The sequence below is a fragment of the Balaenoptera physalus genome (genome assembly GCF_965194825.1).
Source record: "Balaenoptera physalus genome assembly, chromosome: 2".
NCBI lineage: Eukaryota > Metazoa > Chordata > Mammalia > Artiodactyla > Balaenopteridae > Balaenoptera > Balaenoptera physalus.
In genome coordinates, this window is record NC_138883.1 from 15,270,694 (window position 1) to 15,285,069 (window position 14,376).

Below are 14,376 nucleotides of genomic sequence, written 5' to 3' on the forward strand. Positions count from 1 at the left end.
CCAAACCCAGTGGGAGTCAAGCCTTTACCACGTAAGGCAGGCCCAACTGCAGGCCCCACTTTAAAGACAGGTATAGAGAAATAGAGAAAGATCAAGTATGCAGATAGAAGAAGGTTTGAAAACAGGGTCATGAAGAAGAGTGAAAGGAGCTGGGGTACTTGGGTAACTGCCATCTTTTAACAACCATCATTCCATTATTCTGACATTACCTTACATGCCAGTAATTCTAAAGGTCAGACTTTCCTTCGCTGCAGACTGAAAAAGATCTTCTTAACTGCTTTTGTATTTTACATGCGTTTATCCCTTTCTCTCTAACGTCTTCTAGTTTGTTCCTTCTAGTGATTATTTAAGATCAGACAAGAGACATCTCATTAGGAATTAGGATTCTATACCAAAAAAGTGGAAACCATTTGGACAGAGAGGAAAGCAAATCAATCTTTATACAAATTGAAAGCTCACAGAAATCTGAAGCTCATATAAAGATGTGGTGAATAAAAACTCAGGTTATTAGTTTAAAAAGAATTCTGATTTTTTAATAATACTTGTTATTCTTTCTCTTAAGGTTGAAAACCTTTTATTCTTTAGTCAGTGTTAACATCATGACAATATCCAACAGCTCAGTTAAAGTAACTCTTAGATTTTCAGTTCTATAATCTCAGAATGCATCCCATATTATTGCCCATTTCTTAATATTAACTCTTTTCTGAAATGAATGCCAGAAGAGCTCCTTGAATCTCCTACTGCAAAATAAATAACTTTCCTTGTGTTCCTCATCTTCCCTCGCTCCAGGGGAGACTTCTAAATATGCAAACTATTTATAAAGGAATGGTGTCACCATGCTGAGGTTCTAATGGACTTGAAAAATCAACACCTCTACTTGAAAGCTATGGAAATTTAAAACACACTACACACTACGTTCATATGCTTATTTTTCTTTTTTTCCCCAAGCAAGGGGTAAAAATGGAAGTGAAAAATGAAGAAAAAAAGTATAATTTCAATTATCATTATCTCTGGAAATATGAGAAAACCATATTTCAATCAGCTCAGTTCAGGAGTAAACTGTAAATATCTGCATATATTCATTTTAACTTAATCCTTTAAAAGACCTGTTCCAGCGAATAGATCAGATTCACTTTCATGTTTAATATAACAGACCTTCTATTTTTCAGAAAAATATGTCATTCTAAATTTTTTTTACACATTCTAATTTTTCCAAGATTAGACTTAGTGCTGATTACAGGCTGCTGATTTTGCTTTCAGATATGGTTCCTATGGAGGACCCACATGTTTGTCTAAACCAATTAAGGAAATTAATATGAATTACTGATGTAGAATAAAAATGGTTAAAAAAATTACATATTAATGACCACTCTTCATTTGAAGACTGGGGCTGCACTAGACAAAACCGCTTGTGACTATTTCAAATGGACTCAATTCCCTGAGGACAGGCCTCCACTTCCTAACACATCTCTGTTGTTCTGCAATGTCACTGTGCGGTTAAGAGGCCCTCAAGAATTATTTGTTGACTGAATTAATTCTATTCTTTACTTCTGACTTACGTTGAAAATAACTTAAGAACCAAACAAAACTGTCATAGTAATAAGATTCATAATGAAAAGCTATTAACATTTTAAAATTTTAAAGAGGTTACAGAGAGCTATATTTCTTTAAAGTCTTCCCCGGTTTTTTAAAATAAATTACTATATACTTATATTTAAGGATCTTTGAATAAGTCAATCAATCCGATATCTAGATATTAATAAAGACCTAGAAGGTCATAAATAAAAGGCGTAAGGTTATAAAAGTCCATAAGAACAGGGAACCTTGGCAGATCTCGACAACATGTTTGTGAATACATCCAACTGGGCGTCCCAGTGACCTTCCTAAGTAATAGTGCTCCAACCTCTAAAGTTTAAAAAGGTCATCCTTTCACTATTGTCAGAGTTGCGACAACTTCAGCATGATGAAATTAAAGAGCATATGGAAATAAAGATTCCAGAATCACCAACCCACATGCCCCTTCAGTTTGTCAATATTGCCAATACTGCCCCAAGAAGGGAGAGGAAGGGAGGAAGTTATTAAGAACTCAAAGGCAGAAATACAGTTTTCCATAGAACAAATTCTATTTTTTTCAATGGAGCTGAAAAAACAACATTCCTCAACAAAAATATGTAAATGCCAAGATGCAGAACAACATCTTCAAGATGAATAAAGACATCATCACCATGACCTATAAACAGCATATGATCTGTCAACTTTCTGAACCCATTGCCGGCAACTCTTCCCCTTCAAAGACCTCACTCCAGCCACAGTGGCCTCCTCACTGTTCCTTAAACAATCCAAGAATGCTAATATTCAGGGCCTTTGCAGTTAAAGTTCTCTCTGATCTACGTCCTCTTCCTCCACCTAACCATATGGTTTGTCTCCCTTCATACAGGTCTCTGTTTAAATGTCTTTTCAGAGTGGACTTCACTGACCACCTCCCAGCCCACATAAAATGACATCTTCCCCCATGTCATCTATTCTCTTACCTGGTTTCCCTGCTTTATTTTTATACGGCTTATCCCATGACATTTTATATATTTTTAAGTTTGCTAACTGTCTCTATTCCTTGCCCAACCGGAACGTAATGTCCAAAAGAGCAGAGATTTTTGTCTGCTTGCTTCACTCTGTAATCTCAGGGCCTAGAACAGTGCCTGGCACATTGTAGTGGCTCAAAATATGTTGGATGAAGGAATAAATGTCTCTGCAATAAATGAATTAATCTTCAAAAAGTCAGGATATAGCATTATGATACTCTAGTAATTACAAATATTTACTCATTTATAAAATGGGATGGTATTTGAATGTTTCTTTTTAATGACAGTGTAACTACATGATTTTATATATCACCCTGAAACCCTCTGACCAGCTTTATATTAAGTGAAAATGGCATGTACTGACTTTTATTTACAGAAATGTGCATGGTTTCTCAGTTGCCCTGACCTTAGTTTTCTCTGTTCTCAATGTGACCACATCCACTATCACTTCATTACCGATAACTCCCATACTCTGTATCTGGCCCAGGCCCCCCTACATTTTAGTGCCAGAGCTTCCAATACATGCAGTGACATCTCCACTTGGATAGCCTTTCACAATTTCAAACTAAAAATGCCTTCAAGTGAATTATTCAGCTTCTTTACAAACTGACTTCCTTCCCTAATAATCCCATTTCTGTTAGTAAAATAGTCATTCTTATAGCATCTTTAAGAGGCAAGTTTGAGCTGTGTCTTTCCTTTGTCTCCCATACCAAATCTAGCATCACGTTCTGTCACTTTTCTCTAAAATGTCTCTTTGACACCCCCATTTTTGAGAATATGGTTTATTTATTTCTCTTTCCATACCCTGCTCATGTTTTTACCCTTCTTTTACATTTTTTCCCTCTCTTTCCAAATCCTACTGATTTTATGGATTTTTACTAATATTATCCCCTGATTTTTCCCCTTGATCTTCGGTAACAATTTCACATTCCGGCAATTACCTTTCTAACTGTTCCATTATGTCAATTTTATTTCCTCAGCTAGATTACATGGCTTGTAGCGGCAGGAACAAATATATTTTTATTAGTTTTCCTAGCACATAGCATAATGGTTGACATACAGAAAACACAATTGAGAAAAATGCTTTTGTCTTCCTGAATACTTAATATGTAAGGTTTTTTCCTTGAATAAGAAAATGACAGAAAATACTATCATTAGACACTGTAGAATTAACTACATTTGATTGGACAAGATTTGTGAAGTTACTGCTCATTTGCATATTAGCATGTTGAAAAATGACACAAATGGAGAAGTCCTGAGCATGTAACCTTAAAATTCTCTGTTGAAAGGCTACCAAGATGACTGATTATTGATTATTGTTGAAGCTGGGTGATGGTTGATACAGGTTCATTATACTCCCCACTTGCACATGTTTGAAAATTTCTGTCATAAAATGTTAAAGGGGAGGAGATGGGGAACACTACAAAGACACCAGAAATACATGTATTAGTAAACCTATAATCACTATATGGACCAAAGAAGAAAATGGATCAACAATGCTAACTATTAGTATAAAAAATAAACTTTTACACAAACATACTACGCAGCATTCTCAATTATCTATATCTTGCCCTTTAATGGAGATCTACTACTCTATGAATCAGGCACAAGCCTTCCGACCTCTATAGTTATACAAAGTTTCCTATTGGAACTGACAGTGGATTTGAAAGTATCAGTAATTCTCCAATCTTCATAATTCCATCTGTTTATAAGGTAAGAAATAGAACATTTCAGAATCTAAATCCCCAAAGTCATAAAAATCACATTAAAAAACAGTGCAAATTCAAAACTTACAGTCTTAACATCATTTTCATGATGAAAGATATACTCAAACAAAGCCTGTGAAGAAAACATGCAAACAATACATTAGATGTTATTTTAACAAAGGTAGTTTATTGTTATATCAAAACTCAAAGGCCATTTTGACAGCAGCTAGATTGAACCAAAATAACAAAGTACTCTAAAGTGCCTGGGATTTATAAGTAAAGGGTCTATCCATCATTTGTTACAACCAGTCATTTTAAAATAAGGCTACTTATAACTGATTCCTGTTTTCACAGAATACGAACTGGAAAGCTCAAATAATTCAGCAATGTTTTTCATATTACACATACTGTTTTATCAGAAAGAGACAAATGAAAAGACCAACTTTAGGACTGTCATAAAACTGCATGTATTATACAGTGATTATGATATTAATAATGACACTTTAGACATGGGAAAATCTGGAAGTTCTTTCTGAAACAAAGTACAGTTTAACTGTAAAGTAGGGCGTGTTTCCTTAATGTGCAGATGCCTCTATGTGCAGCCAGGGCTGAGAATCATTATTCTAATACTGCCCCCAACCTATCTGGATAAATAAGCATTTACCGGACTACCTCTTGGTGGTACTACATTTGTCCATAATACCATTATTTTATACTTGCAAAGAGGCTAGCACCCCTGAAAGATATCAAGGTTATTAACAGAGATGACTTGAAGGTAACCAAAAAAAGAAAAAAGAAATCAGGATAAGGCCCACTTTAGAAAACTACTCCTAATCCTCCATTTGTTCTCTTATTAAAAAAAAAAAAAAAAAAGTTATGAGAGCAGTTGGTGTTACCACTGCCATGAAAAGGATGTTATAACACCCCAGACAGTGTCAAGGAGTCACCAGCCACCCCAAGCAATATGCCAATATTAGAAATGAGTCCTGATAAGTCAAGGCAAGTTGGGGACCAAAGACAGAGAAACCTGGCATTATTTCTACAACACACTAAATAAGTGCAAAATCTAGTTCAGTCTAAATCTAGTAACATAGACCAGGTCTGTCCTGGAAGCATCCTAATTTGAGGGAAATGCCTCTACTGACTACACTCCCTGGTTAGGAAACAACAATGGTATTAAGTAGCCATTCAGCCACCTCAAATAAATGGCCTAAAAAGATAAGGAATCAGATATTCCTCATAAAGGAAAGGGAAATAAGTAAAACTTTATGATTTTGCTAAATGAAGTTGACTGGGTTGCTATCAAATAAGAAATTAAGAAAAACATCGTTGGCATTATTATAGTCTGCGTCCTTGTTTGCCAACTGGCATTCCTTTTCCTGATTTAAATTTCAAGTCTGTATGGCTAGTGTCCTTTTTCATTTTCCCTAGAGTGTTTAATATTTACTAAATATGTTAAACGCCAGTAGAACTGATAATAGGAATGAGCTCAGCACTCATGCACACAATTCATAGAGATTACAGCTAAAAACCTGAGCTAGGCTTACACCAGTTTCCAGAAGCTAACTGCTCCTGGCTCTGAATTATTCCATGCTCACCTCTAAACTTTTCTGTACTGGAAAGGTCACGAACGTCCTCCTTTCTCTCCCTCTCCCTTCTCACTCTCTTATCACTTCTTCTCTCGCTCTCACTTTCTCTTTAATTTAGAGGAGCATTTAATAGTTAGAATTACTCATGTAGTTGGCTTGCCGCTGTCTGGCTCAAGTAATCCTTATTGAGATGCCTGATTAATTACTAATTAGAAAGAGAACATTTTTTTTATCTTCTTTTTGACAGTTCTAAAATCCTACAAGGATAGAAAATTATTTTTCTGAGAACAGTTCAAGCTGAGAAAGAAAAATACGCACACATACAGATGATCTCCTAAACATCATTACCCAAAGATGGTGCTGCACATCTGCTTTCTTTGTTATAAATTGCTGTTCTTTATTAGGAGAAAAAGAATTTCCTATTATAATGGCATATATGCTTTATTTCTGATTGACTTTCCTTAACTCAATACTAAGAGAAATTTTAGATATTAGAATAATTAAACATTTCCATTTCAATCAAGACAAGGTCTTTTCTTCACAAATTTTTATCCATTTCCTGCAATGTTATGATAACAGTTTGAACATTACTTCATAACATAAAATAATTTTAAGTACATACCTTTGCCAGTTTAGGTTTCTGGGCATATTTTGTTAAATTCAGTCTAGATAAATTTATAAAAGGTCCATCAGGACTTGTAAGCATGGAAGCCTATGGGGAAAAATGATAGAACAAGAAATCTGAAACTTTCTCTTGAAACACAAATTGAGTTTAATGTGCATAAAATTATAAAGCCAACACAAGTAAAAAGAATCACCTGCAAAAATCTTCCATATAATTCTCTACTATAAAAATAGTGAAAAATGATTAACATAACATAAATTACTTTGGTCATACAAGGCTATGGTAAAGCTGACAGAATTTACCGTTCCCAGCCTGACAAATCTTCCAGATGAGCTGGTGATAGGGCGAGCTGTGTAGGCAGTTCTGGGTGTTCTGATGGCCTGTTCCATAGTGCCTGGCCTTCCACTTTGTGTGCTGGGTCTAAGGAAACCTGTAATGGGTCTTCCAGCTTGAGTGATCGGCCTGTGAAGATTGTAAATTGTTAAAATACAAAGAAGATCAATAAAGGAAGATTCTCATGCAGCCTGGTCAATATTTAGTGGCAAAGGGAATGAAATAGGAGTATACTGAACATACCTGACAGCTGGACTAGGCCCTCCTGTCTGATTAGTTCCAGGGAGTTTCAGAGATGTTCCAGGACCTATGAGATGAGACGGTGAATTCAATTTGTATATTATTTATTAATCTGTAAGAGCTGTCCACTAACGCAATTTTCACAAATGTGCTAGCCTGGTGAAAAAGACATTAGTAACAGGAAATGTATCTAGAAAAATGTGTTTGAGATTAATGTTTATTGAGTACCTATCATGTTACTTTTGTTATTACATTTAATCTCCACACTAATTCTGTAAGGTAGGTAGTACTAACCATTTAGCAAAGGCTTAGAGATTTAAGTAAACAGGTCAACCTGTTAGTAGAGCCAGCATTCAAACTCAAGACAGGCAGGCTCCAAAGCTCCAACACATCAAAATGACAGTTCTATACTCACAGTTTATTTTTCATACAAACTTCTTCTCCCAATAAAAGATCATTTACCCCCAATATCTAGAATTTAGATATTTTAACTCCAAAAGAGCAAAATGATAGGGGAAAAAGACATCTTAACATGAAACATATGTACTTTTTTTCTCAATTTCCACTGAAGCATTAAACAGCTATTACCTTCCAAACATATATAAATGACTGATAACTGTCACAACTAACAAATTACCAGCAAGATACCATATGTCATGGTAATCATCCAATACCATTCACAGCAGCACACCTGCAAGCTGGGACTAGGCCATTGTGACAATCCTGATGGACATTCACTGCCTAGCAAATCACTCCATCAACTCACATCATGCATTAGAGCAAATCATCTTCAATTATTACAGTGAAGTGATGTTTTCAAATTATCATTTTTTAAGAACACTTCTGTTGTTTGGATGCTTCCTGTGTTTAGACTCTCAGATAAACAATCTTTGATATATTAGATAAGCAGTTCAGATAGAATGCCTTTTTATAAAATATTTTAAAATGCATAATATGGCTTCTACTGAAAAATAGTTATATATCAATCTCACACCTTAAGTTTAAGATAATATAATTAAATTGTGCCTTTGCACTATAAGGCAGAATAGAGGTAATATTTTTTCATGCATACATGTGTTTCATGTATATGTCTTAGTTTTATTATAAAAAATTACACATAGAGAGTATTCCTCCTCCTAATGGCTTTTCATTTACTTAACTGAAAAACCAGTACTTACGTGGAACCTGAGCAATAGCATTTTCATCCAGTATCATTTCTGCAATTCCTTCCTGATCTATGTCGATTTCATCTATGTACACCATTTCAGTTAGTGCTCGTGCTTTTAAAATCCAGGCTGCCTAAAAAGCATAGATAAGATAAAGCATATCTTAAATTGCATTAGAAGTAGTGTATAGCCTATAGAAGCCAGCCATCCTTTATTATTATCTAATTTTTTATCAAACATGTTTACCACACTTAATGCATGATACTAATTTAAAGGGCTATGTCCAGGAGCTAATACAAGAAGGCAAGGTCATTATTAATCAAGAAACAACCAATAATGTATCAATTACCTAGTAAACAAAAGTGTGGTAATTACCTAGTAGTCTTCTAACATGCCTTTCTATAAGTGAAAGAAGATCTTTATAGAAAGTTTTATTAGAATAATAATTTGAAAACAGATGAATAAAGCTACAACCATGTGTTCTTTCTGCCTTCCTCCTTCAGGACCAAGTCCTTCGTGAAGACTTCCCTGATAGTTTAATAACTCTGAACCTACTTCCCTCTTGTCTTTCTTATAAAGCACTTTCTTTTATACTTCTATTATATGTACTTACCATATTCAATTATGGTTATTTGGGCATATATATATATTATATATATAATATATTTATATATAATATATTTATTATTTATTATATTTATAATATTATATATATATAATATATATATATATTTGGGCATATATATATATATATATATGTCCATATATAATTATTTGGGCGTATGTTTGCCCTCCCTTCCCCCAGAACACAAGCTTTTTTACCTTGTTCACTTTTGAATTTTCCATAACACCTATGGTTTGTGTACACAATAGATACTCCAAAAATGTTGACTTGAACTAAGATCAATTTTTCCCACTTCCCAATAACTAATCAACACAATCTTGGTTGCTTTGTGATCTAGCCAGTAGAAAACCTGCTAGAAAGTGGGAAAAAAATGGAAAGGTAATTAAGGAGCCTAGAAAATATCTTATCAGCTTTGCTTTACCCTGCGAAATTAGACGTAAAGGTGTGCACAGTTAAATACCTTGTTAAATATTTAAAACTGCTTTATCAGAAAAGTTTACCTTTCTGCTTCAATAGAAGCAGAGAGCAATAAAGCTTGGTGTCCTGTGGCAGACTTGGGGAGAAGGCAACCCTTGAGGCAGCAGTGTAGGACCGACTCTGTGCTACAGGGGGAGCAGTAGCAAGGGAAATCTGGAAAGGGGTTAGGCCTCATCATACTAGGAATCTGACTGTGAAGCATGCTGCACGAAGGCAAGGGACCGAGGGAGGAACAGATGGAGGCTGCAAGAGGACCAGAGAGTCCTCACATAAGGATATCGAAATGCACTGAATCATCAGCGTGTATTTATTGAGCACCTCCTACTTATGTAGCACTGGGCTAGGTTCTGAGAAGGAAATGCGAGAAGATGAAAACATGAATCCTAATTTTCCTGAACATATCACCTACTGGATTAAATAACAAGGCAAAGCAATGCATGATATGTGACAAATGTGCTACATGGAAAATGGTTTTACAAGAATTAGAAGGCAGAGATCCTTTTGTGGGCTAAAGTAATTGGAATGTATATTTTTAAAAATTTTTAAAGAAAAAGAATTTTTAAAAGTCTTCATGCTTTCCTTTTAATGGGAACAAAAGGAAATTACATTGTTGCCTTTGGTCCTCACCATGAGGTATTGTCTCCCCTGTGTGAGTCCAGGTCCTCCCAGAAGCAGATGCCAAGAGGGGATTGAATGTGCAGGGCAGAAATAGAGACACAGATGTAGAGAACAAACATATGAGGGGAAAGTGGCGGGGGGAGCGGGGGTGGGGGTGAGGGGGGGTGGTGGTGGGACGAATTGGGAGATTGGGATTGACATACATACAACTAATGTGTATAAAATGGATAACTAATAAGAACCTGCTGTATAAAAAACTAAATTAAAAAAAATGTTGAAATGAAAAAAATATATATATAACATCAGCTGTCCACAGAGCTTGTCATCACAAGAGACAGCCTACCACAGGAAAAAAAAAAAAAAAAAGAAGGCTGTCTTCACAATATATTTAGGTTCCTCAAGTGAAATTACATTTGATTAGATTATTGGGGGTTTGTCTTGTACTTTTCTGGTTGAGGTTTACTGGATTCTTATCAGATAACTTAGAATAAAATATTTCAAACGTTATGTGTAAATTTAACACAATTGAATGAGCAGAATATGGACCCAAAGAACTAATTTGTTTGTTAAAAAAGTCAGTTCCAATTGGAACTGCATCTAACTGTGGGAGCCACCAAAGATTAGGAAAGTTGCCAGATCGATACAGCCATTCTCAGGGGTCAAGGAAGTCGTCACTCGTCACTGGCTTGGACTAATGGTTTAATTTAACTTTAAAGATGGCAATAAGTAATCCTGATTTATCTTAAGTCCTCACAGTTCCTATTGCCCTGCAAGTATCTGATGGCTTTAATTTTTCAAAAGGGCATATTCTTTGCTCAGCACCCCTGGTGGACAGGAGGAAGGACTGCAGCATTTTCTGTTCACACAGTAAAGCAGGATGTGGGCTTCACTAGTTCATTCCCATATTCCCAGGGAGCACCTACTGCATGCCGGGTCCTGGGAACAGAGGTGAGTAAGTCACAGCCCAAGTTCTAGCTCATAAGAATTTCAGTGTTATGGGGAAAGTGTAAAAACGAAAACCTGGAACATGCTATAGAAGGACAAAGAAAGGCACGCAGCTGCCTTGGGGTGGAAGAAAAGGTAAAGGAGGAGAGTTTGCCCCACGGCCAAGACAGGAGAGCGCGCGCCAGGTAGAGCGCGCGCCAGGTAGAGCGCATAGGGCAAAGGAAGGCCAGCTTGAGGGCTCATTTGGAGAAACAAGAGTGTGGTAGAAGAATCAGGTTCAGCTGAGGAGCAGCTGCTTGAGAAGAAGCTGGAGAAAAAGGCAGAGGCCAATGAGGGATCCTGTAGGCCACCTGTATGCCATGATGAGGAGCTAATAAAGCTTCAGGAGTATGATTTGGAGTCCTAGTTAAATTGACTCTCTAAAAGTCAAGTTTTTATTATTACAGTATCATTTACACAGTTGGATATTAATTATCCATGCACATATTTTTTAAACTATTTTCATACTCATTCTGTTATCTCATAGTCCAATCCATCATGCTTCTTGACTTCTATCCTTCTACTAACCCCTCAAATATTAAGAAGGTGCAAATTATTTTACATCAGGCTAAGCAGAACATAGGAAAGTAAATCCACTATTCCCTCCCAACCAAATGAATATATGCTTCAGAAGCCAAATAGGAAGATCTTTTTTTAAAAAATTTTATTCCATAAGAATTCACTTTTTCAAAAAGGTAAATCTAATTTGTTTCAGTTTCTAAAACCTCATTATTAAGAAGTAGAAATAATGATGTGAATTTCTGATATTTAAAGATCTGCAATAATATCTACTTGCACCATTACTTAATTTTAAATTTCATCAGTATTTGAGAATATTAATTTTCCTGACTTTCCTCCTTCTATCCTAACAAAAAATGACCTTGAAAATCATGTATCACTGCTTGATTAAACATCAGATTGTATTCAAAGAACTGCTCTGGGCAACAGGAACAAATCTTGGAATTTTAATGAAAACATTTTATTTTGGAGGCAAGCCAAGTATGTTTTACAGCCCTAAATTCCTCTGCCTGTTTAAATTTTTTTTAAGTTCAAAACTAATCAATGATTAAAATAAAATGCACACAATATTGTAAATCAACTATACTCCAATAAAAATTTTAAAAAATAAAATAAAATGCATAACAAAGCAAATTGGTAACCCTACACTGCCACTTGAATCTGAATAAAACTATAAATTGGTTTTTATCAGAAATACTTAAGTTGTTAATAAATGACAGGGTCATGCAGTTTATGTAGATAAATTTGAATACCTATGTATTGGAAGTCCTGTAAAATCGATAAAAATAATAGATGCTTAGGAATTTTTTTTTAAGGGAAAAGCATAGATTCTCCCAATCTAAATGAGTAATCATCACATCAATTATTTCCTTTTTTATCTGCGAAACATAATCCCATCTCATTTACCTGCTGAGTTAGTCTATAGGACATTACTCTTGAGGCAACTATCTACCAGCTAACATCAGGAAAATACTGACTTACCTGTACTACCTTCTGTGAGGTTAATCCAATTTTAGTGATAAAAATAGACAAATGAAACGGTTAAAACTCTACTGACTGAGTAAAACAGGTTTACACTGTTTTGTTCCTTTTAATACAGACTGCAAGGCGATGTAAGGCCTTTTAAGGCATGTAAGAAACAATTTTACTAAGTTATTCTTAGAATAAAGCTACCAAAAGAACAGTCTGTCTAACCTGATTTAGACATCATGAGAATCAGTAACATCTGACACTCTGCCTACTCTATGAAAATGAAAATTTAGGCACAAAATGTTGAATTGTTATTGTAAAGCCTCATTTATTTTGAAGTGATAAAAACCTGCAAAAGAGGAAAGGCAAAAAGTGTGAATAGTGAGCTCAAAAGAATCCAGTCAGCCTTGTTCCCTTCTGATTCTTTTAGATCACTATCCAATTAAGTCTAGAGTAACAGAGCAAGAAATATCAAATACAGGTCCTTCATGAAGTCCCTATGCTGGTTTGAAACTTTCAAATACCATTGAAAGTTTTCAAACCATACCAACAATGCAAATTATTGATGTTTTAATTTAATTTTAACTTTAATCAAAATCTTCCAAAATTACTGAAAACAAAAGGCACATTACTTACTCTATTTATAGCTTAGGTGATTCTTATGACTTGTACATGTATTATACAAAAAATAGTTTTGCACCCTCTATCAATTTGGAAATCATGATTATGAACATTCCAATGACAAATGTTATCCTTTTAAAGAACACAGTACTACATTTTAACCTATTTACCATGTTTGCTTGAAACTACACAGGCCTCCATCAGAGTATTTTGTATACTACTTTCTTCTAAAAGGTTTGATAATTACGCATGTAAACCCCATGAGGTTCAAATTGTTTATTTATCTAAAAAACACTTAAAATTCACTCTTGCTTGGCAGGGCAAACCCCTGACAATATTTAAGTTCTCTGATTTACAGCTCTCTCACCCCTTCTCCTTATTCCCAGACTTACTGGAAACCCTCTTGGGCTAAAAGCTTCACTGGCCAGGAGGCCCCCTAACCAGACCTCCTCTTCCTGGGTTCCCTTCCCACTCATCTACTGTCTCATTCAGTTAGCAGGTCTCTCTGGCCACCTCCCATTTCTAACAAAGTTCATTTGGTAGATGTGGCTGTCTGGCCAAGTCTCTTCTTCCTCACAGTGGCAGGCACCTCTCTCTAAAAACAAGACCTTCCCAAGCAGAGTCGGCCTACTCTTTACTCAAGACGTATGATCCAATCCATCACAATCTTTTCAGACACTCCTGACATCTTGGCTCCCTTTCTAAGCCTCTGACTCCCCTTGCCTCCGCCTTTATTTTTCTCATCTTCTAGGTCAATATTGGTCATTTCTATTTAAGCTACAAGTCTTAATGAGTACAGTGCCCTAGTTTTACATCCATAGACACAAAGTATTGGAAATATAATAGTTTATAGTTCTATAAGAAGGTACAGAATGCCTGGTAGATATAGCTAATGTTATAACAGCACAAGTAGATAGGCAGCTAATTTTCTAATCTATAGCAACAACTAAGCAATAGTAATTAAACTATTCTCTAAACTAAAGGTTGCAGCTAAACCTTTACCTGAGACACTGGCAATTCTGGATCTGGTTCCTGGAAAGCATTAAGAAGGTAGTAAACCTTTTTAGGATAATACAGTTCCTAAAATTAAAAGTCTTAATGACCAACCAAGTATTTGTAGGTGGACTCAAACTCATTCAATAAAAACCCAAACATGAACTTTAATCTTTCCCCAAAAGTGCCCTCACAAGTTCTGTAAAGGTAACACCCTATCCACTGAAGAGTGCTAAATTTTCTATGATCAGAAAATTCTAATTACTCTAACCTCATTTAGAGCACAGAGAAGAGATCTTTACATATTTAATGAATTCACAGTATTTTAGGAA

The 14,376-nt window shown here is 35.4% G+C and overlaps 1 protein-coding gene across 4 annotated transcripts in view; it reads right to left on the bottom strand.

The window, feature by feature from the left end:
* The window catches only part of TTC8 (tetratricopeptide repeat domain 8), a 48,102-nt gene that overhangs the window by 26,433 nt on the left and 7,293 nt on the right, over positions 1–14,376 (bottom strand). For 3 of the 4 annotated variants that reach the window (XR_014260962.1, XM_082451336.1, XM_082451337.1), the window contains exons 2-6: positions 8,251–8,371; positions 7,076–7,139; positions 6,802–6,961; positions 6,497–6,586; positions 4,374–4,418 (exon numbers count right to left, since the gene is read on the bottom strand). Coding sequence is in view for 3 of the 4 variants with exons in the window: in XM_082451336.1 (XP_082307462.1) it covers positions 4,374–4,418; positions 6,497–6,586; positions 6,802–6,961; positions 7,076–7,139; positions 8,251–8,371 (480 nt within the window). In the remaining variant the exon portion in view is untranslated. Of the gene's footprint in view, positions 1–2,102; positions 2,211–4,373; positions 4,419–6,496; positions 6,587–6,801; positions 6,962–7,075; positions 7,140–8,250; positions 8,372–14,376 lie in introns of all 4 variants that reach the window. The other variant, XM_082451338.1, reaches the window with a different exon arrangement.